Source organism: Mustela nivalis (genome assembly GCF_964662115.1).
Source record: "Mustela nivalis genome assembly, chromosome: X".
NCBI lineage: Eukaryota > Metazoa > Chordata > Mammalia > Carnivora > Mustelidae > Mustela > Mustela nivalis.
Genome location: NC_139040.1, coordinates 122821313 through 122844460, shown reverse-complemented (window position 1 = coordinate 122844460; position 23148 = coordinate 122821313). Strand labels below are relative to the sequence as shown.

Below are 23148 nucleotides of genomic sequence, written 5' to 3'. Positions count from 1 at the left end.
CTCTTTCTTGGTTAGTCCAGCTAGCAGTTTATCTTCCTGTTTTATTATAAAAAGCTAGTTTTTCACTGTATTTATTTTTCAAATGATTTCCTTTTCCTAACTCATTAATTCCTGCTTATAAAAAACAACTTCTAAGTCCTCTCTTCTACATTCTTATAATCTATTTTGGTTACTGATACAATATTAAATATAAATATTCTGAGTACTGCCTTAGATAGGCCTTATAAATTACAATATGTATTTTCTTACTATTTTCTAGACACTATGCTGTTTCAGTTCATATTTCTTCTTTGGTTTAAGAATTAAGAGAAATGCATTTTACCCCAAAATGAGAGGTATTCTTATTTTCTGGATTTTGTTGTTCTTGTTTTTATTTCTAGTTTTGCCATATTATGAGAAAATGCTTGCTGTACTATTTCCAATTTTTGAAATTTATTGAGATGTCTTTGTAATCTAGTACATGGTTGATTTTGTGAATACTCTAGGGGTATGTGCAAAGAGCATCTTCTTTATTCAGAGAGTTCAAAAATGTCAGATCTTCCTCATTAATTATGTTATTAATTAACTACATTGTTAGGTCTTCCATTCATGCTCACTTCAAGTCTCAACTTACTGGACATTTCCTCTGACACATGTTTTCAAACCATGCATACCCTAAGCCCAGATGGGCTCCTTTCCTCTCTGTTCATTTAGCACCTGCACTTCCTGCTATTTTCACAATTCTTACCCTGTCTTACAACTGCTTATTTACTTGTCGACACATTCAAGGTCCTTGAGAACAGGGAAGATGTCTTGTACATTGTTGTATCCTCAGGAACTGACAGCACTTGGCACAGAATCATTTGTGGAATGAATGGATGAGTATCTCCACAGCTTTCCCTTCTTTAGAATTCCTCTTAGAGAAGAAGAGTAGGGAGAGGGAGTGAGATACTGGGAAGAAAATATTAAGGATAGATTTAAAGGTGTCTGGCAAGAAGATGCCACTCTAAACAAGTCCTATGATTCCTATCCAGACATTGGCATCCCCCAATGTTGGTACCCAGATGTGGTCAGTAGCACACCAAGAGCCCAAGTACATCAGAAAAAATGGCAAAGTGGTCAGTGTTCAAATTTCCACTCTTATTCTATACCCAGCCCTTGACGAAGCCACTAAGCTCATATGACTGATCTAGTTCCAACATTCAGAAACCACCTCAGTCCTTTTTTCCTCTTCTGCAATGTAAATTCCAGCCAATTAGGCCAGTCTCGGTTAAGTACTGATTATATTAAAGTAATTTGCAATGAGTTGTGACTGATTCTATAACTTAATTTTTCAAGACATATGTTCATCCCCAAATGGGAGCCTGCTAATCCAAATACATCTTGAGTTAGTTGCTGTTTATCTCTTCTGAACAGCACCTTCACCTCCATGCTTAATTATGCTTTCAGAATGCATGGGATCAGCATAGATTAAAGCAGGCAGTCATACACAGTCTTGCCCTTTTCATTTCCATTCCTCATCTGGAAAATGAGGGAATTCAGCTCATCTAGAAAGTTGTCTCAGCTCTAAAATTCTGTGATTGGTGTTCTGTCAGCTAGCCCTTGCAAATTACTCTAAATAACCTCAGTCACCACTAGAGAATTACTACAGACGAGCAAGGCAAATACTGAACTTGATCAATCTTCAAATTGGGGGAGGGGACAGTATAGTCAGTCTTTGACTATCCACATCACTGAGGCATGGTACAAATATCTGAAGAGTGAATAACGCAAAAATCTGTTATCAATGAGCAAAAACAAAAGAATAAGGAAGAATCTAAGATACCATCTGGGCCAAACCCTTTCCATAAGCATAAATACCCCTGAAAAGACCCATTATAGGAAGCATTCTGATTAATCAAATATTCCAGTTAATTGTTAGGTTTAAGGGACTAGGAAATACAATGCCAAAAGACTTAGAGTACAATAAAAATATCCCAAATGTTAAAACTAGAATGAATATGTGATGCCATCGTGGAAATAAGGCTGGAACAAGAATCGTGATCCAGGCCTGGCTTTGCTCTTAACTGGTCCTTTGACATTAGGGAAATCTCTCAAGCTCTCTGACGTCAGTATCTGCACAGCTGTAGTATGTGGAGATAGAATGAATTGTATATTGAAACATTTTTGAAAGACCAATGTTAATTCACAACATACATAATACTAATTTTTCATGGTGATAATATGTTTCAGAATGTTAGAGAAAACTAGCCAAAATTACACAAACTTTGTATTCTCATAATATTATTCATAAATGCCTTCAATATTACCATCATGAGTCATAATATTGGATAAGGTTCGATAAAAGTTTATGGAAAAGATCAAATTCAATTATGAATTACAGAAACATAAATGAATCTCTAAATAGGATTTGTGCAAATATACAGTTTGCATTCTATTTATCTAAATTCCGCAAGAATAATTCTGCGCAGTTTTCTAAAAATAAACAGTTGGGGATTTAAAGGTAAAACCAAGCCATTTGAGGCCAAAAGGTCATTCTAAAACAAGAATAGTGGCAGGAAAATTAGTCACTCACTGATAGCACTGATTTCAAGATATAGCAGTTGCCCAAAATCTCTTAAGTGCTTCCATCCAGGAAGGAGTCACATGAGACTGACTCCCACATTTAATTTTAATGAAGATCTTAAATTGGATGAAACTATTAATTAATCTAATTTGCAGTACTCAGGGCATTGACTTTAATGGCAGGATGGCAGTACAAGAGGTCAGTTCCACCGTGATGATCAGAGTTAACATGTTCGAGCATTTAAAAGGTACCAGGCCCAGTTGTAAGCATTACCCCCTTGTTGGTTCATGTACATCTCAATTGTTACAGCAAACCTATGAGATCAGCCCCATTATTGTCCCCATTTCTCAGCTGAGAAATCTGAGGCACAGAGTGATTAGGTATCTTGCCCAAAATGTATAGCTATAAAGAAGTAAGTCCTGATTTGGACCCTCAAAGTCAAACACTGGAGGAAATGGGTTTTACCACCATGCCAACATAGTACGGGTAGAGTGCATGGCCATCAACTATTGAACAAAGTTAGGATTTGTTGACTGACTGCTAAAAATATGCAATTCATTTTGGGACTCTACATCTGTATACACAACAGCAATAACAAATTGAATTTGTTATTCAATTGAGATACTCAATTGAATTGAATATTGAATTCTCAATTCAATTGAATATTGAATATTGTGACACCAGAAGAAAAAAAGCCCTTACAATGGAATATTTGGGTATGAATTATCTAGTTGTACCTTCTATGTTGATCAACCATAGAGAAAATTTATTAACTTAGAATACCATAGAGAAAATTTATTAACTTAGAATACCCTGGGTATTATTTACTTGAATTACAATGTATGATTAGTTCGGGAATTCACAACAATTTTTTTTTTCTCTAAAGGGCTAGAGAGTAAATGCATTAGGCATTCTGAGCTGTTAGAGCTCTATTGCAACTACTTAACTCTACCATTGTAAGTAGTAAGTGGAGAGCCAGACACAATATGTAAATGAATGGGTATGGCTACATTCTAGTTAAACTGTATTTACAAAGAAAAGTAATAGGGCAGATTTAACTCAAGGGCAGTAGTTGATGACCCCTGGACTCCACACAGATGAATTGATTTTGAATAGCTATTTTATAGATGTTTAAGCAGGGAGCCTGCTTGAATGAATAGATTAAAAATGAATGTGTTATGGTTCTTGTTCTCTTATGCTAATTATATCCTTCCAGATAACTTGGCTATTATTTTTTTTTCTTTTTTTTAAATTAATTTATTTTTTTCAGCGTAACAGTATTCATTGTTTTTGCACCACACCTAGTGCTCCATGCAATCCGTGCCCTCCCTAATACCCACCACCTGGTTCCCCCAACCTCCCACCCCCCCCTTCAAAACCCTCAGGTTGTTTTTCAGAGTCCATAGTCTCTCATGGTTCACCTCCCCTTCCAATTGGCTATTATTTTTAACTAAACTTCCCTCTTTTAAAAGTTCAAAACTAAGCCACAAAATCTTACCAAATTCTGACTTTGCAAGGCCCAAAACAACTTATCTCCCTTTCCTTCTCTCTTCTCCCTCTTACTCTCTCCTGAAGACATCATGTATCAATTAACTATCATTATATAACAAATTACCCCAGCCCCCCCCAACACCAACACCAACACCAACACCAAATTTAGTGGCCTAAACAAAAATTTAATCTTTACTTTCTATGGATCAGGAATCCAGGAAAAACTGGATATCTGTCTTGGGGTCTCTCAGGAGGCTAAAATCAAGGTGTCAGCTAAGACTGCAGTCTCACATGAAGGCCCAACTAGAGAAGAATCCACTTCCGAGACAACTCATGTGGTTGTTGGCAGGATTCAGTTCCTTCTGGGCTGTTGGACAGAGGCCTCGGCTCTTCACTGACTGCTGATTGAGTGCCACGCTCAGTTCCTTGCCAGGGAGCCCTCTCCACAAAGGCCAGCACATGAAAAGAGCCAGAGAGAGCACGCCAACAAGAAAGAAAGTACAAGCAAGATGGAAGTCTCTCTTTTATATCCTAATAATGAAAGTAACATCCCATCACTTTTGCCACAATTTGTTAGAACCAAAATGCTAGGTCCAGTTCACAGTCAAGGGAGTGGGTTATAATACCAGGAGGCAGGCATCAATGGGGGCTGCTATTAAAACTAAGTCTTCATTGGTCTTTTAGTGTAATGGTGTTAACATTTTTAACTGATGCCCTGTCAAAAGGATAAATTCGTACCTTCATAACTTGTACATCCTTATAGGTCAAAATAGAGCTATGACTCAATCTCCCTAACAAATATCATCCCTAGAATGGAACAGATTATGTTTCTGCAAATAAGGTGTTCTCATTATTTCCCTGACCCCAAAAGGGTTAGTATGTACTGAATAACTCTTGCATATTATTGATAGGAAGTATTAGTTTTTGTGGTAGTTACACAATTCTCATTTGATTAGTTCAAAACTAGCTGTTTAGAACAAAAAGAGAAATGATGGGTGTTAGATTATATGGGTAATAGATCCCAAATTGATTTGATATTTCTCCAGACTGGTTTTTGAACTGTGTGGACACTCCATTCCTACTGATGATGGGCAAACCAGCCAGATATAGGGCTTTTATCAATAAGAAAGGAATTTTCAGGAGGAGTTATGGTTGTTTGGTCTGCCATGCTGGTTCTAAATGGTGCCTCATGTGGCAGGCACCATATTTGTGTCAGGCTTTCCTGATCTAATTTCAGGTTTGGGGCATTTGTTTTAGTAAACCGTGGGCCCTATAACAAGTATTTGGATGCGACAGTTCATTTGAGAGGTGGTCTCAGGAAGGATGAATGAGAGAGTAGAGAGTGTAAAAAAGGAAAGGAAAAAGCCAGTGAAGTGTATTACTGAGTTGGTTATCATGGAGGGCAACTAAGGTTCCATCTTACTGGGGATCCTCTGAAAAACCACACAGAATTTTCACTGGACTTGTCCCACCAAAGATGGGAAATCTGAGGTCTTTATCTGTCAACTCAACTTCCCTTCCTCCATGGTTGAGGGCTGCCCCTCAGAGTGTTCCAGTCTTCCTAGTATACAAGTAGAAAAAAGTTCTTAAAGCACCAGGAAAATCTCTTAGGCAGAGAAGCGGAGAGGTTCAGGGGCCTGAGGTAAGTTGCTGACTGTTTACAGGAGACTTTTGCATGGAATTTGCTGGTGATTTCAGTGCATCTGCCATTCCCAGTATTACACACACAAATATTTTCCATCCTGCTATTGACTTGGTTTCCTCTCTCATCACTTTCTCTTTCCCTTGAGTCACAGAATCATAGAATAGCAGAAACCTTAAAGATCCTTAAAGTCCAAGCCTTTTCTATTTCTAAGAAGGAAACTGAGGCCCAGAAAGGCAAAGCAGTGAGATCCAGTTAGCAAAGCCAGCCTGTGGCAAAGCCAAAAGCCACATCCTTGGCATCCTCTCAATGTTCGCTCCATCACAGCCCTGCTACCTCCTCTGAGTTTCTATAATCCTGCAGGATTGATTGCCCCCAAGGGACTGAGATTGCTCATAAATCTCTGAAGCAGAGAGATACAACTGATATATTAGAAACTGGTGTGCTCAATGAGTCCTACCAAAATCTTTTCACGTTTACAATGTATTGTTTTTACTCATCTGTACATTTCCATATTGAACTATAATAATAATGCTTCCTGATGTTTTTTTATTATTTCTTCAAAGAGCTCACTCGTCTATTTTTGTCATTTTGTTCAAGAGGCTGTAGGATTTCTTTTTAATTACTAACAGACTCCTGCAGGCTAGTATCTATTGCAAATAAGTCTCTAATTATTTGTGGGTGATTTGTGCTTCTGGGTTTTGTGGTGAGGAGAGAGCCATAGAGCTGATCGCATCGAAAAGCTGCGAGGCTACAGGAACTGGATAGCGTAGAGGCCAGCTCTTTGGTAATTTACACTAACAAAAATTGAAATCACCAGCCCAGCCAGTGGCTTTTGTATCAGTTCATTCTCAACCCTGGATGGAACTGTTGCTCCTTTTCCTGTTCTCTCCTCCCCACATGCTACCTGGAAACTGATGGGGGCCTGGAATTCTTCCATTTCAGTTTTACTTTGAATGCTATGAAACAGTACACAGCTGCTCAGCTTTGGGGGCCTCAGGTTAGCAAGCATCAGGCAGGAGTGCTCAGAGTCTCAAGCGAAGAAGGGAAGGTTTCTGTCAAGTTTCTATCATAGACACATGCCCACTGGCCAGCTGCCTCCACTGTGAGCTCACATGCAAGTACAAGGACAGAGCCAGGGGTTGGGTGGTAAACTTCGCAGCTACTGTGGGCTCTGCCATTCAGTTATCATCTCACACTATGTCCTCAGCTGTGAAACAGTCTTTGAATAGTTTTTGTCCCTCTACCAAAAGAACACTTGTTCCTATCCCCAGGACATGGCATCCCAGCGCTCAGATGATTCAGGTACATTGTGGGGATGGTCTGTACTGGGAGAAGTCTCTCGTACCCTGAAGTCATGAAAGGATTCTACGCTTTCTCGAGGAAGTGGCTTCTCTGTAATTGCGGTCGAACTGGGTTTCTAAGACTGCCACCATTTTAAAGTTCAGAATCAGCCATTCCTCACCGCTCTTACCTACTGATCGTCTCAGAAGTGGACATGAATCAGGAGTCCACCATCACGATTGCTGCGGGACGATGAGAAGCCTGCATGTATTCAGCACCGGCCTGCCCACTGGCTCCAATGTTCTGAGTTTCAGAAATGGTCAGGGTGAGATGTTTGATGGGGGCTGCCTTCTTGATCTGGCCTCCTCAGCCTACTCTAGGGAGCACTGCCAACAAGTCCAGTCTAGGAGGTAGGGATGTCTCAGCTTTTCTATACTCCCTCTCCCATCAAGCCTCCTCCCTGGGGAGCACAAGATGGGAAGCTGGAGAAAACCTTTGTCACGATAAACCCTGACCATCATTCCAAGGCCTTTCACTCAGCCTTACTCCAAAGAACAGGACTGGACTCTCTCTACTAACCTTCTCCCGCTTCTCCTTCCTTGCTCACAAGGCTGAACTTTGAACCTGGGTGGGGTGGATAAGGGAACGGATAAAGAAGTGAAAAAAGCACTGACTGCCAACCAAGAAAGCAAATTGAGAACAGAGTGGTTATGTCTTATCTTTAAACTCTCCTGTTCGTAGTGTCTCCACGGCTGCAGGCGTGACTGTACTGCCGTTTCCTAGGTGCCTGCCCTACCGCAGGTGCCTTTCCCCCTCTCTTTCACACCAGATGTTGTCATCTGGTGAAATCACAGCCTGTGAGTAATTCTCCTGCCTCACTCCCCAGAGAGGGAGGTTCCCACAGGGGTCCGTGAGCCAAAAAAAGCAGGAGTGTGGAATCATGCCAGGTAGATGTGAAGAACAGCTCAACCACTCCTTGGCCATGAGATTGTGGTAGCTGGTCAGTCAACTGAAGTGTCCTTATCTTTACAATGGAGCGAACTCCTAGAGCTGTGCTGTGGCAGGCTTTTTGTTCCTTTTTGGTGGTTTGCTGTCATGTTTTGGTAACATCACCTACCAACTCCTGTGACACATTCCTCTATCCCTATGTAAGCCTTGTACTCACTACAGTGAGGTTCCATTTTTTTTTTTGCAAATTAGGGAAGTAATTTTTATTGGGTAGGTTTTTTTTCATCTTTTTTTAAAAAAATTATTCTTTTATAAACATATAATGTATTTTTATCCCCAGGGGTACAGGTCTGTGAATCGCCAGGTTTACACACTTCACAGCACTCGCCACAGCACATACCCTCCCCAATGTCCATAACCCCACCATTCTCTGCATACTGCCCCTCCCCCCAACAGCCCTCAGTTTGTTTTGTGAGATTAAAAGTCACTTATGGTTTGTCTCCCTCCCGATCCCATCTTGTTTCATTTATTCTTCTCCTACCCCCCTACCCCCCCCCCCCCACGATGCATCTCCACTTCTTCATATCAGGGAGATCATATGATCGTTGTCTTTCTCCGATTGACATATTTCACTAAGCATGATACAGTGAGGTTCCATTTTATGTGAACTTGGCTTATGTGGATTTGAAATAGGGCTGTGTAAAAATACAGAAAAGGTCTTAATGCATGCACAGAACATGAAATATAACAAATTCTACTTTATATTTATTCCTCCTGGGAAAACTGCCTTGAGATATGCAAGTTTTGAGTTTCACAATGGCTTCAGGAACTCATCCTTGGCCAACCAGTGTGACTGAGGGTCTGCAATCTGCCAAATAAGTGTTAAGATTTATATAGTGTCTTATTCAGTCCTTCAGGGAACCCGTGACACTGGAATCCTTGGGCCCCTACTTCAGTATGAGGAAACGGAAGTTTCCTCAGATTAAGAGATCTTCCCAAATTCACTGGTCATTCAGCTAGAATTCGAATCCAAGCTGGCTTGGCTCTGAAGTTATTCCTTTCCTTTCTTTCTTCCCATCTTCATAGTCTTCCCAATCTCTCTCTCTCTCTCTCTCTCTCTCTCTCTCTCTCACACACACACACACACACACACACACACTGACCACACAAATATCTGTGAAGTGGAGAATCCTTTCATTATTAACCCCTCCACACACATACCAGAAAGCTGCTGGTTGTCTTTCTAACACTGAGATCATCGAATTGGCTCTTTTCTTCACTGGGGCTCGTTTTTTTTTCCATTAGTGGGCAATTTTCTCCCAGGTCCCACTCCCTCTTCATTTCTGCCCTTGTTTGAGAATGTACTGTACTGCCCTTGTGGCACTGAGGAAGTAGACTGTGGGAGAAATCAGTATTCCAGGCAAGAGCTGAGAATGTGATAAGACACGTGCAAACACAAACACAGAGAAGCATATGTGCCCTGGTCCTGCTTCTTCTTCCTCCAGAGGCTGCTCCCTCCACACCTTGGCATCTTCCCCAAATGCCTACGTTGGCAGAAGGCTGACAGACTCGGGGGTGCCTTGCCACAGGGCATCCCTCTGGTCCCTCTAACAGTGGATCCCACCTAATAGTCCTTATCTATTCTGGGCCTGGCAGTTCTACCCTTCCCTTAACCTCTCCACCCATAAAGACTCAACGTGGTCATAGGCTTTGGCAAGCTACTTTGAACAGTCTGCTGACCACCATAATGGAGAGAAACTAACTCCTCCTTGGAAATAATCAGCTATCTCAGCCTGTGTGCCACCCAACACACGAATTGGTCCCTGAAGGTTGTTCAGGCTTGTCCTTACGAAAGTTTTGTGATTTAAGGAGTACCATTTTTTTCTAGTTGATTCCTGCAGATACCAGCCTTGGAGGCACTGCCACCCAATGGCTGTTTCTACAAACAACACCTTTGCAAGAGTGTTTATTCAACATTCTACCCAGAACCCGGCAAGAGCTTAAGATATGGAGAGAAAATGGGGCAAGGGTAGTGACATTGTGACGGGCTCAGTACTTGGTGCTGCTCCCATTCCCCTCTGCCAAGGAAATCTGATTTTCCTGGCATTAAACAGCAGATGTGAGCTCTTTAGTTAGGCAACAAAAATGGCAACTTGGCAATGAAATTATAAAGACAAAACTGTACAACGCCATGAATCTTTGGCACTAGGATTAATTCAACTGTCTATATTTTTCTGATGATATTTTTACCGTGACTGAATGTAGGTAAGAGTCAAAACAGAAAGTTGAAGCCAGACTTCTCATTTCCTCTATGGTTGATTACCAGCTGTATGAGATTTAGACATGCATTTAATAAAATTATTTTCTCCCATAAAATGAGGATGGAGAGAGTGGTGGTATACTTCATGGCAGTGGATGAAACACAAGTTCATTAGAGTTACCAAAGACTTCTGCTCCACATGATGAAAGCGCAAGTCAGGTTACTGTGACCAACAGGTATCTGTCATTTTAAGAGTTGCATTAACAAGGGTTAATTAAAAATTTGCCTTCTAAATTAGGTAAGAAGTAATTGAACTGTACATAGCAGAAAAGTGTCTATTCTGGTTTAGCAGCAGTTTATATGTACAGTTTGAGAATAAACATTGACTCAGGCGGGTGGGTGTGAGAGACCATTCCACTCAAAGAAAGAAAAATATCTCAGTATTTTGAGATTGCCCTATGAATCCATTTGGTCTCTTTTCTATTAAAAAACAATACTTGGGGGGCATCTGGGTGGCTCAGTGGATTAAGGGTCTGACTCTTGATCTCAGCTCAGGTCTTGATCTCACAGTGAGTACAAGCCTCACGTTGGGCTGCACACTAGGCATGGAGCCTAGTTAAAAAAAATAGTATCATAGTCATTTGTGATTCTTCTCTACTGTAAGGAATTTCTCTCCATATGTGTTCATAACTAACCCTCCTTACTTGTCTGCTGGAGGAATGTCATAGCTCTCTGTGGTCAGTCTAGAAACTGAGAATGGATATATTTTTGTTGACAAATTGTCACAGGAGAGTGACCTGCCCATGAAGGATGGAGAGGGCATCCAAGCTGTATAGACATCTAGACAAACATCATACAATGATGATTCACTCTTCTGTGTGGAGGATAAACCCTGGGTAGAAAATGGCCTAACCCCTAAGCAACCAGCTTCATGACACGGAATATGGTGTAGGTTTTCAAATATAAACAAAACAAATTATGGGACTAAAGTAAATAAATTCATAGCCTGATTTTCACTTTTGAAACGGATCTGAGTAAACCATTAATAAAAAATTTAACTCAAGAAAACTTGCGCGGGATGCCTGGGTGGCTCAGTTGGTTAAGCAGCTGCCTTCGGCTCAGGTCATGATCCCAGCGTCCTGGGATCGAGTCCCACATCGGGCTCCTTGCTCGGCGGGGAGCCTGCTTCTCCCACTGCCTCTGCCTGCCATTCTGTCTGTCTGTGCTTGCTCTCTCTCCCTCTCTCTCTGACAAATAAATAAAATCTTTAAAAAAAAAGAAAACTTGCCCAAGTTTTCAAAAAATGCCAAGACAATCTTGAAAAGAACAGTGATGCAAAACATCTCCAAGAAATGTCAGCATGATGCCAAAACAAGTGAGCAATGAGATCAACTCCACCATCTAGGCAATGTGTTTGAATACCAGATCAATGTTTATTTAGTGCCACAAAAATCTAACCCATTTGACTAGCTCTACTTTTTCACAAAATAGGTTTGCAAACTACATCAATTGTCAAGTCATGAAATTAATACGTATGCTTCTTTCCCTTAATGCAAATAAATAAAGAGTAATCTGGATATTATCACCTATAAAGACTGAAGCTAATTTTTTCCTTTTAGTTTTTGTTGTTCTCATTTTTGTTTTGGTAGGTGGATCCTTCAAATAAAGCACTGATTGTGAAAGGAATCTGAATTTATATATGGCTTGGATCACTTGTCAATCAACAGAAACTATGGGACACTTATGATATGCTCAAAGACTTGTCCTTGGTGGCATAGATACAAAAGACATTACTGGGTCTTTAACGTCCAGTATCATACACTTTAGTTGGGTGGATAAAACTTGCATACATGAAGCGAAGACTCAACTGTACAATCCTAACTGTAAGTGTAACACAAATCCTAAAGATAAGCAAGACCACTGTGGACTAGAATGGGCAGGGAAAGTATCACTCTGGAGATGGAGTTTGAGCTACTCCTTGAGGAATTATCTGGAAGTAAACAGGTAGAGGAAAGGCAGGAAGAGTTTCTACATTGGCAGAAATATATAGGCCAAGTTTTCTCAACCTTAACACTATTAACATTTGGGGCTGGCAAATTCTAAGCCATGGGGATGGTGTTATGCATTGCTGGCCATTTATAGCAGCATCCCCGGCCTCTAACTACCAGAAGCCAGTGACAAAACCCCACTCGCCAGTTGGGATGACCAAAAACATCTTCAGGCATGGTCAAATGTCTTCTCAGAATAATATTGTCCCCAGTGGGGAACCACTGGACTAGATATAGATGCCTGGGCTTGGGGAGTTCTTGCTTTCTCCATCTCAGAGTTTGTCAACCACAGAATTATTGACATTTGGGACTGGATAATTCTTCATTGTGGGGGCTGTTCTGTGTGTTATAGGATAGTCCTCAGCCTCCCAGATACCAGAAGCACCTCCCCCTGGTTGTGACAACTCCAGATTTCTCCAGACATCGCCACAGGTCTCCTGGGGTGCAAAATCACACCCATTTATGAACCACTGGTGTTCTCAGTAGGAATGGAGTTGGCCCCCTCAGGGATAAGCAGAATTGCTTAAACAAAGTACAAGGTTCATGTTAGGAAAGAGTGGAATAAGATTGATTAACTAGGGTGGACACACACCATGAGAGATCTTGGATACTAGAGCCTATAATAGGCAGCCTCGGCTGTTCTTAAGCAGATGTGCTGCAAAATGTAATTGGCATTTTAAATTTAATCTAGCAGAAGCAAAAGGATAAACTGCCACGGAGAAGAACTGAATAGAGGGAGCGGGGGGCTCAGTCAGGAAGTTTTAATAATCAGGTTTAAGTATGGATAGCCAGGGCTGTAGTGACATCTTTAAAATGGAGAGAAAAGAGTAAACCCCAGGGTGCTCTGCAGAAAGAAACGTTGAGTTTTTACAACAGATTGAATAATAGAGATAAAGGCAAGAAAAGAACCAATGGTGAAACCACATTTGCTAGTGGGAAGAATGATTAAAAGCAAATGAAAGGGAAGGAGGGGCGTTTAATGAGTTTGATTTTGTAAATACTAACTGTAGGCATTTTAGAATTAGCACAGGAATGAGAGGTGAGAGGTCAGGACTGAATGATGGATTTGGAAGTGTTGGAAACACAAAATCCTGAAATCTCTGTGGCTTAATACAATGAAAGTTTATTTCTCACTCAAATTATAGTCCCTTGTATAGTGGGTGGCCCTGGGTCTTCCAGGGATCAAGGCTTCTACCATCTTTGGGCACTGCTATCTGAAATGAGTGACATCTAGGGCGGTTGCAGAGGGGTTAAATCATAAGGACATCATGAGAGATTTTAGAGGCCCTGAAGGGGCATTTCTTTTTTTATTTTATTTTATTTTATTTTTTTAGATTTCTTTTCAGCATAACAGTATTCATTGTTTTTGCACCACACCCAGTGCTCCATGCAATCCGTGCCCTCTCTAATAGCCACCACCTGGCTCCCCCAACCTCCCACCCCCCGCCCCTTCAAAAATTTACCCCAAAGATACAGATGTAGTGAAAAGAAGGGCTATCTGTACCCCAATGTTTATAGCAGCAATGGCCACGGTTGCCAAACTGTGGAAAGAACCAAGATGCCCTTCAACGGACGAATGGATAAGGAAGATAAGGTCCATATACACTATGGAGTATTATGCCTGCATCAGAAAGGATGAATACCCAACTTTTGTAGCAACATGGATGGGACTGGAAGAGATTCTGCTGAGTGAAAGAAGTCAAGCAGAGACAGTCAATTATCATATGGTTTCACTTATTTGTGGAGCATAAGAAATAACATGGAGGACAAGGCGAGATGGAGAGGAGAAGGGAGTTGAGGGAAATTGGAAGGGGAGGTGAACCATGAGAGACTGTGGACTCTGAAAAACAACCTGAAGGGGCACTTCTGCCCACATTGCACTAGAGATCCAATTGAAGTGGCAGATCTCTCACTGGTGTCCCAGGAAAACGAAGTGGGATTCATGAGAACTTGGCCAATCTCTGCTATAGGATGGAGACACACACACACACACACACACACACACACACACACAAAACTAGAGGAGTGGATGAATTCATTGAGCACATGAAGATAGAGGGAAAACCAAAGAGGTAGAGTTCAAGGAACACAAATTACAAATAGAAGAAGATCCAGCAAAGGATTCAGAGATGTTGTTAAGAAAGCTTGGAAGAGAACGGGCCTTGCACAGAGTTGAAAGTGGCAAGAGGAAGGAAGGCAAATTTTGGTAAGGAGGGAAAATGTCTGCTATTGCTCAGACTCCGGCTTTTGAGGACAAAAAACAGCAGGATAATTAGAAAAGGACTTACACATCTATACCCACTTCAAAACCATCATCGGCTTATCTTTACAAGCAGTCTGAAACCCAACCCCCTCGGCCTGGCCTTCCATGTGCTGGCCCAGCCTATATGTTCACACCCTACCCTGCACTTCCCAGGTACCTAGCAGCATATCCTGGTTATGAGGCTGTTCACGATCCCCAAGCCCACTGACCCTCCCATCTTTGTGGCTTTGCTTTTTAGCTCTTTCTACCCACCGAAGTCCTGGCTTTCCACAAACCGTTAGTCAAATGCCACATCACTGGAGAATGAAGCCTCTTCTGATCCTCCCTGTCAACATCAACCTCCCCATATTCTAACAGCCTCTTGGTCTTTCTTTCACCTTGGCACAGGGGACCATCTACTTTGTATCAGTTACATGTGCACATGATTGACTCCCTCAGTAGACCATGAATTTCTCAAGTACCAGGCAGTGTTACTATGATGTATAACCTCAGGAAAAATCAGACACCACCACAGTCTAGGTCAGGGGATAGCAAATGTTTTCTGTAAAGGACCACGAAGTAAGTATTTGAGGTTTTGCAGGCCATATGGGCTCTGTCACAACTACTCAACTGTGCCATTTTAGTGTGAAAGCATCCATAGACAATACATAAATGAATGAGTATGCCTGTGTTCCAATAAAACTTTATTTATAAAAACATGTGGTAGGTCAGACTTGACCCATAGACTTTAATTCGCTGCTTCGTGACGCATGGGAATTACAGTTTCTGGAGCACGGTGTAAATGGGGTCCTCTGAAGGACCACTGGGAAGTATCAATGAGCATCTCAGTTATCCTTGTGTCTTTCGCCCCACCTCCCACCATCAGCTGCTACAGTGCCTTCCACATAGTAGGCCCTCAATGTTTATTTTCCCGAATTAAATATGCCTGGAAACATACCAACTCAGTGAGTCATAATAGCATTTTGAGAGCTTAATTACCTTCGAAAACTATTTTTTTTTTGCAAGACTGTAGTAAAGTAGTTCAGGAAGCAATCATGTAAGCCCAAGAATCATAAAAAGAATGTGACAGGAGAAGATGTGAGCTAACAACGTCTAGGGATTAGCAGCCAAAGAGAGCGAATCTGACTTCAGAGCTGGGTAAAAGCAGCAAAAAGGCATTTCAATCCTCAGAGACCAGCACCGAGGGGCATCACATCATATGTAATAGATGTCTCACAACACCCTCTAAATCCGTGTGAATAATGCATTTAATGCCAGCACTTCAATGCTGGAAAGATGTTCATGATTTGGAGGCAACTCAGAGACCAACCAAAATGATTAAGAGACTGAAAGGACTCATTTATGAGCAGCTATAAAAGAAGCCAAATACGTGCTTGGCCTGCTGATGGCCAGAATGAGACGGGGAAAAGGTTTACAAATTACTAAATGCTGTAAACACCACGAAGGGGAGGAATGACGGTCAGCTCTACTGGACTTCGCTTGTGGTATGGACATTTACCAGGCACTGACAAATACCTCTCATTATTGGATCTTAAAACATTTATGGGCCTTCTGAATAATATATAACTGGGAATGCTGTGATTGGTAATGTTCTATTATTACAGGAGAACAGGATTGCTCCAGAAGAGCAAATATAAGACAAATTACAGGGGAACAGGATTGCTCCAGAAGAGCAAACACGAGACAAATGACTGCTTATTAAGGGAAGAAACATTCCAGGCATGCTAAGTGCGCTGAGAGAATTAAAATGCACTGACAGTCTACTCCTAGAAATATCAAATACATGCAAGTGTGGGTAATGTTACATAGCGTAGAATTGTTGAAATTTAATACAGAGATGGAAAGATGGCCCGATACTTCTGTCATTCCTACTGTCATTCGATCATTGCTTTATCCATCCATTCCATATATCTAATGCTTACTCATTATTTGCTAGGTCCTGTGCTGGTGATACAGAGATTTAATAATACACAGAGCCTGTTCAAAAAAATGAATAAATAACTTGCTTATGGTCTAGTGGTGGGGCCAGGGAAGTTCATGGAGTAAGAAGGGACAGGTTCAACAGAGAATGATGAAAGAGCAAAGAAAAATGGCTCCTAAACCAGAAGGGAGAAAGTAAGAAGGTTGGAGAGGCTTCCCAGACGAGCTGGCACCTGAGTCAAGTCCTGAAGGATTCTGTGAATCAGAAAGAATGAGACTGAGCATCCCAGGTAGGAAGGGTGATCTATTCAAAGTGCTGGAAATGAGAAAGTGCTGGACCACTTTGTCACAACATGTGTGGGACTGACCAGTAGATCAGGTTGACTGAGACAAATAGTATAAAGCAGGTGGTAACCTTAAAAATAATAATTGGAATATATTAGGATCATAGGTGATTTTTTAAAAAATTTTCCTTGATCTTTCTGTCTTTTCCAAAATTTCTCCATTAACAAAATCACACCCTTATGTAGACAAATAATTGCAAACATTTATATAGCACTTATTCTATGACAGATACTATTTGAAGCACTTTGCACATATTAAGTGATCTTCACCACATAGTTCTGAGATAGGTATTATTGTCCCTATTATGCAGACAAGTATGGGAAGCAGGAAGAGGTTTAACAATTTGGCAAAATGATAGAGTTAGTCAGGAACAGGGTATAGTTCTCTATTTGGGCATCTCACTCTAGAGCCTCTGCTTTTATACCCGCCGTGTTGCTATTAACTTCCCAAGTCAGAAGCCAGTTTTCTTATCATTTATTCCCATAATCCCACTCTAAAAACTGATCTGAAAAATAATCAGAGATACAGCCAATATTTTGAGGGGGAGGAGAATATTCATAGCCCCAAAGTTTATAGTAGCAAACAATAGAACTACAAATCGCCTAGCTGCCCTGTAATACAAAATGATTCATCATGGTCTGGACCATTAAGCAAGCATGATTTAGAAGAAAGTTAAATGATGTAAGAAATACTCACTCTAAAGGTCAAAGAGAAATGTAAGATATAAACTGTATAATCCTAGTAGTGTGTTTGTACTTGTGTGGAAAGGAAATCCACCAGTCAGACTGGTATGCAATTCCAATCTTAGTTCTGCCATTTAACTAGCTCTGTGACCTTGAGTAATAATTTAACCCTTCTCTACTCCAGTTTCCTCATCAGAAATTGGGGGCAATACAGTTGTTATAATGGTTAGAAAATATAGATAAAATGCTATGAACATTGAGGTGCATAAGGCCCTTCTTTTTACTACATTCGTATCTTTGGGGTAAATACCCAGTAGTACAATTGCTGGGCCATAGGATAGGTCTATTTTTAACTTTTTGAGGAACCTCCACATTGCTTTCCAAAGTGGTTGCACCAACTTGCATTCTCACCAAGAGTGTAAGAGAGTTCCCCTTTCTCCACAACTTTTCCAACATTTGTTGTTTCTTGTCTTATTGATTTTTGCCATTCTAACTGGTGTAAGGTGGTATCTCAATGTGGTTTTGATTTGAATTTCCCTGATGGTTAATGGTGATGAACACTTTTTCATGTGTCTGTTAGCCATTTGTAGATCTTCTTTGGAGAAGTGTCTGCTCATGTCTTCTGCCCTTTTTTTGACTTGACTATCTGTTTTTTGAGTGTTCACTTTGAGAAGTTCTTTATAGATCTTGGACATCAGCCCCTTGTCTGTAGTGTCATTTGCATATATATTCTCCCATTCTGTGAGTTGCCTCTTTGTTTTGACTGTTTCCTTTGTGGTGCAGAAGCTTTTTATCTTGATGAAGTCCCAAGAGTTCATTTTTGCTTTTGTTTCCCTTGCCTTTGGAGATGTGTCTTGAAACAAGTTGCTTGTTGTTGTGACGTGAAACAAGTCAAAGAGGTTATTGCCTATGTTCTCTAGGATTTTGATGGATTCCTGTCTCACATTGAGGTCTTTCATCCACTTAGAGTTTATCTTTGTGTATGGTGTAAGAGAATGGTGGAGTTTCATTCTTCTATACATAGCTGTCCAATTTTCCCAGCACCATTTATTGAAGAGACTGTCTTTTTTCCACTGGATATTTTTTCCCACTTTGTCGAAGATTATTTGACCATAGACTTGTGGGTCCATATCATGGCTCTCTTTTCTGTTCCACTGGTCTATGTGTCTGTTTTTGTGCCACTACCATGCTGTCTTGGTATTCATAGCTTTGTAATATAGCTTGAAATCACGCAACGTGATGCCCCCAGCTCTATTTTTCAACATTTCCTTGGTGATTCAGAGTCTTTTCTGGTTCCATACAAATTTTAGGATTGTCTGTTCCAGCATTTTAAAAAATGTCATTGGAATTTTGATTGGGATGGTGTTGAAAGTATAGATTGCTCTGGGCAGCATAGTCATTTTAACAATGTTTTATTCTTCTGACCCATGAGCATGGACTGCTCTTCCATCTTTTTATGTCTTCTTCAGTGTCTTTCATGAGTGTTCTGCAGTTCCTCGAGTATAGATCCTTTACCTCTTTGGTTAGGTTTATTCCTAGGTATCTTACAGTTCTTGGTGCTATAGTAAGTGGAATCAATTCTCTAATTTCTCTTTCTACAGTTTCATTTTTAGTGCATAAGAAAGCAACTGGTTTCTGTGCACTAATTTTGTATCTTGCCACATTACTGAATTGCTGTACGAGTTCTAGTAATTTGGGGGTGGAGACTTTTGGGTTTTCCACATAGAGCATTATGTCATCTGCAGCAATGTTCACAATAGCCAAAATGTGGAAAGAGCCAAGATGCCCTTCAATAGATGAATGGATAAAGAAGATGTGGCCCATATACACAATGGAGTATTACTCAGCCATCAGAAAGGATGAATACCCAACTTTTGCATCAACAGGGATGGAACTGAAGGGGATTATGCCGAGTGAAATAAGTCAAGCAGGGAAAGACAGTTATCCTATGGTTTCAATTATTTGTGGAACATAAGGAATAGCATGGAGGACATTAGGAAAAGAAAGGGAAAAATGAAGGGGTAGAAAACTGGAGTGGGAAGTGAACCATGAGAGACTGTGGACTCTGGGAAACAAACTGAGGGTTTTAGAGGGGAGGAGAGTGGAGGGATGGGTGAGCCGGTGATGGGTATGAAGGAGGCACGGACTGCACGGAGCACTGGGTGCTATATGCAAACAATGAATCATGGAACCCTACATCAAAAACTAATGATGTACTGTATGGTAACTAACATAACACAATAAAAAAAGTTTTGAAAAATGTTTATAATACTGGTTGGTAAACACTCAGTGGCTGATATAAAAATATTTGGAAACCCTATTTAAAAGTTAGATCTAGGGGTGCCTGGGTGGCTCAGTTGGCTAAGCGTCCGACTCTTGGTTTTGGCTCAGGTCATGATCTCAGGCTCATTAGGATTGAGTCCTTCAGCAACTCCCCCCTCAGCAGGAAGTCTGCTTCTCTCCCTGTTCCTCTGCCCTTCCAATGCTTGTGTGCTTTCCCTTTCTCTCTCTCAACTAGATAAACCTTTTTTTTTTTAATTTCAGAGTTAGATAGTACACATTCAGCTAACAGTTTGATAAGCATCCTTTGTAGTCTGGGGTCTAGGAGGTTACAACACCATCTAGTAATTTTAAAAAATAAGTGGAAATGAGGTGAGATGAGGGGCACTTTCCATTACAAGTAAAACCTGTTTGCTTCCAGAATCCCATTTCTCAAATGTTAAGGTATACTAAACACTCAGCCAACCACTGAAGTGTAATAAAATTTGCTTTTTAACCAGATCCCTTCCCAAGACCAGAGCCTTGATGTTTTATTTGGGTTGGATATTTTTTAATTGTGATAGCTTAAAAGTATTTAGAAGTGGGTATTCATTGTCAGGATCAATAGAATGATGGAAATTACCAATGGCTATTGGAAGGGCCCCAAACCACACATAACTTATTTTTCATCCAGGTTTTGGGATTACCTTAATTATAGTAGTTTTTTAAAAAGATTTTATTTATTTATTTGATAGAGAGAGATGACAAGCAGGCAGAGAGGCAGGCAGAGAGAAAGGAGGAAGCAGGCTCTGAGCAGAGAGCCTGATGTGGGGCTCGATCCCAGGACCCTGAGATCATGACCTGAGCCGAAGGCAGTGGCTTAACCCACTGAGCCACCCAGGTGCCCCTTAATTATAGTAGTTTTTAAATATTAAGGGGAAAAATGGAAAGAAATAAACAGGTTCAAAATTTTGGTGGTTTTTTTTTTTTTTTTCCACTAAGGAAATTCTTATAGTCATCTTTGGAGCTGGTCTCAAGGATGAGGCTACTTGAGCAGATGGGCTAGACTGAGAGAGATGGAACAAGGGCCTGGGGCAAAGGGCATGTCATTTTCACTGCTCAGCCCCAAGTCTGCAAGCAGAATGGAAAATGCTTAAGCACTCTCTTAAGGAAAGGAGAGAAAATCCTTGATGAAGGAAAATGAGGTATTCTGCTTCTCACAACACAAGGAATCCGATTTCTCCACAACTTTTCACAGTGCCCCCCTCCTCTCTCTTTCTCTCTCTTTCAGGTCTCCTATGTGAAAGCGATTGACATCTGGATGGCGGTGTGCCTTCTGTTTGTGTTTGCGGCCTTGCTGGAGTATGCAGCAGTGAACTTTGTCTCCAGGCAACACAAGGAGTTTCTGCGGCTCCGGAGAAGACAGAAGAGACAGAATAAGGTACAGCTGATCCTTAGCACAGACAAAGTCAGGTAGAGCTTGACGTAGTTACCGAGGCAATGGAATTCAGAAATGAGAATACATAATAAGTAAGAGGCTAAGGTTCCTTTTGGTCCTGAGGTGTCCTACAATACTGAATTAGTGCTCAGGTCAGTCCTTTAAAATTGGGCCAGGGTTGTCGCATTTAGCAAATAAAAACATGAGGCATGCAGTTAAGCTTGAATTTTAGATCAACAAATAGCATTTGGTAGAAAGATGTCACAAGTATTGCATGGGAGATACTTACATTAATAAATTATTTGTTGATCAGAAATTAAGATTTAGCTGGGAGCTCTGTGTTTTATCAATCAACTCTAATTGGAGATATATACTCAATTTGACACAACTGCTTTAAAATCCTGTTGTTCTGAACATTAATAATTTGTGTGTATGTGACCTTGTGTACATAACTGCCTTAACTGACTTTCTCATCAGTTGCTCTGGTTTTATGTAAATAAGGTCCCTAACCGGGTTGGTTACAACTTGATAAATCTAGTCAAACTGATCTCATCATCTCGACTTAAACTTAGTGTATAAACCCAAATTCTACACCATCCATATGTTTGAGGTTTCAAATAGATGCTCAAAATCAGTTACTCCGTGGTTCCTAAACTTGCCTACCCATTTAAATAGCCTGCAGATCTTTAAAAATCCCACACTTTGGCCACACCCAACAGCAATGAAATCCCAGTCTTGAAATGGGGCACAGGAGTCAGGGTTTCTGAAGCTCCCACCCAGGGAATTTCAGTGTCTACATGTTGGAAAAGCACTACTCTGGCTTGTGATCCAATTTCATACGGGACACCAGGAGGCTTGCAGTTTTCGGTTTCAGTTACAGATTCTGGGAGAAAAACATGTCCTTTGATATGGAGGATCCCAGTGCCTGTAACTATGTCACTAGACGACTGAAGTTAAAATTTTATATACAGGAAATGACAGTTCCCCTAAAATTTGAGAAATTAAACTTGTTATTAAAGCCATAGTTAAATACTACTCTGTTGCAACAAAACAAAACAAAAAATGTTACACTGTCAATCTTAACGCTTGCAAATACCTAGTTGCAAAGCTAAATGTTTATTGTGGTTTAGATTTTGGTTGCATTGAGGAGCTTGTATGCCTATGAGCTCACGGAGTCCTGACCTCACCTACCAAAATGTTTCTCGCACATATTCTATACTGGTATCTGGCTGGTTGTCCTGTTTCTCTTCTCCACCTTTTAGGAATATTTTGTCCTACCACAGCCCAGGGAGACAGACATATTCTTTTTTTTGTACATTGTTGAGCATCAAGCCTTACTCCACTTTCTCCTCCTTGCCCCCTTGTTGATGATAACCATTTCTTCAACCTCATCCACAGGAGTCTGCACAAAGTGGCACTTGTGCCACCCAGAAAATTATGGGAATATGAGGGCATTTTGGCACATAAACTGCATTCCCAGAATTCCATGGCTTAGTGTAGTAGATGGCCACTGACTGTATATTCTCCTGGACCAAAAATGGAAAATGAGTTTCATTTTGCTTCCCAATTCTAAATAATTGATAGGATTTCCTTGGAATGCTATGTGGAAGATTCTTAGGCTCTGTCTGTGTCTTATGATAAGAGTCACATGAAGCGCTTGTTAAAAGTAGATTCTCGGGGTGCTGGGTGGCTCAGTGGGTTAAAGCCTCTGCCTTCGGCTCAGGTCATGATCTTAGGGTCCTGGGATCGAGCCCCGCATCGGGCTCTCTGTTCAGCGGGGAGCCTGCTTCCCCATCTCTCTCTGCCTGCCTCTCTGCCTACTTGTAATCTGTTTGTCAGATAAATAAATAAAAAATCTTTAAAAAAAAAAAGTAGATTCTCATATAGATTCCTAAACCTACTAATCAGAGTCTGCAAGGGGAGGTCACTAAGAATTAGTACTTTTCACAAGAGTCCCAGATGAGTCATATTATAGGTTTGCAGAAACCTGAGCGGTACTTAGAGCAGGCAGGAGAAAGTAAC

General features: G+C 40.9%; 2 protein-coding genes across 4 annotated transcripts in view; one reads left to right on the top strand and one right to left on the bottom strand.

Moving 5' to 3' along the window:
- The window catches only part of FANCB (FA complementation group B), a 366354-nt gene that overhangs the window by 154777 nt on the left and 188429 nt on the right, over positions 1 to 23148 (bottom strand). The gene's annotated exons all lie outside the window — the stretch shown is intronic.
- Positions 1 to 23148, top strand: part of GLRA2 (glycine receptor alpha 2) — a 180270-nt gene that overhangs the window by 120891 nt on the left and 36231 nt on the right. For all 3 annotated transcript variants that reach the window (XM_082717025.1, XM_082717024.1, XM_082717026.1), the window contains one exon: positions 20980 to 21129. In XM_082717025.1, coding sequence (XP_082573151.1) covers positions 20980 to 21129 — 150 coding nt within the window. The remainder of the gene's footprint in view (positions 1 to 20979; positions 21130 to 23148) is intronic.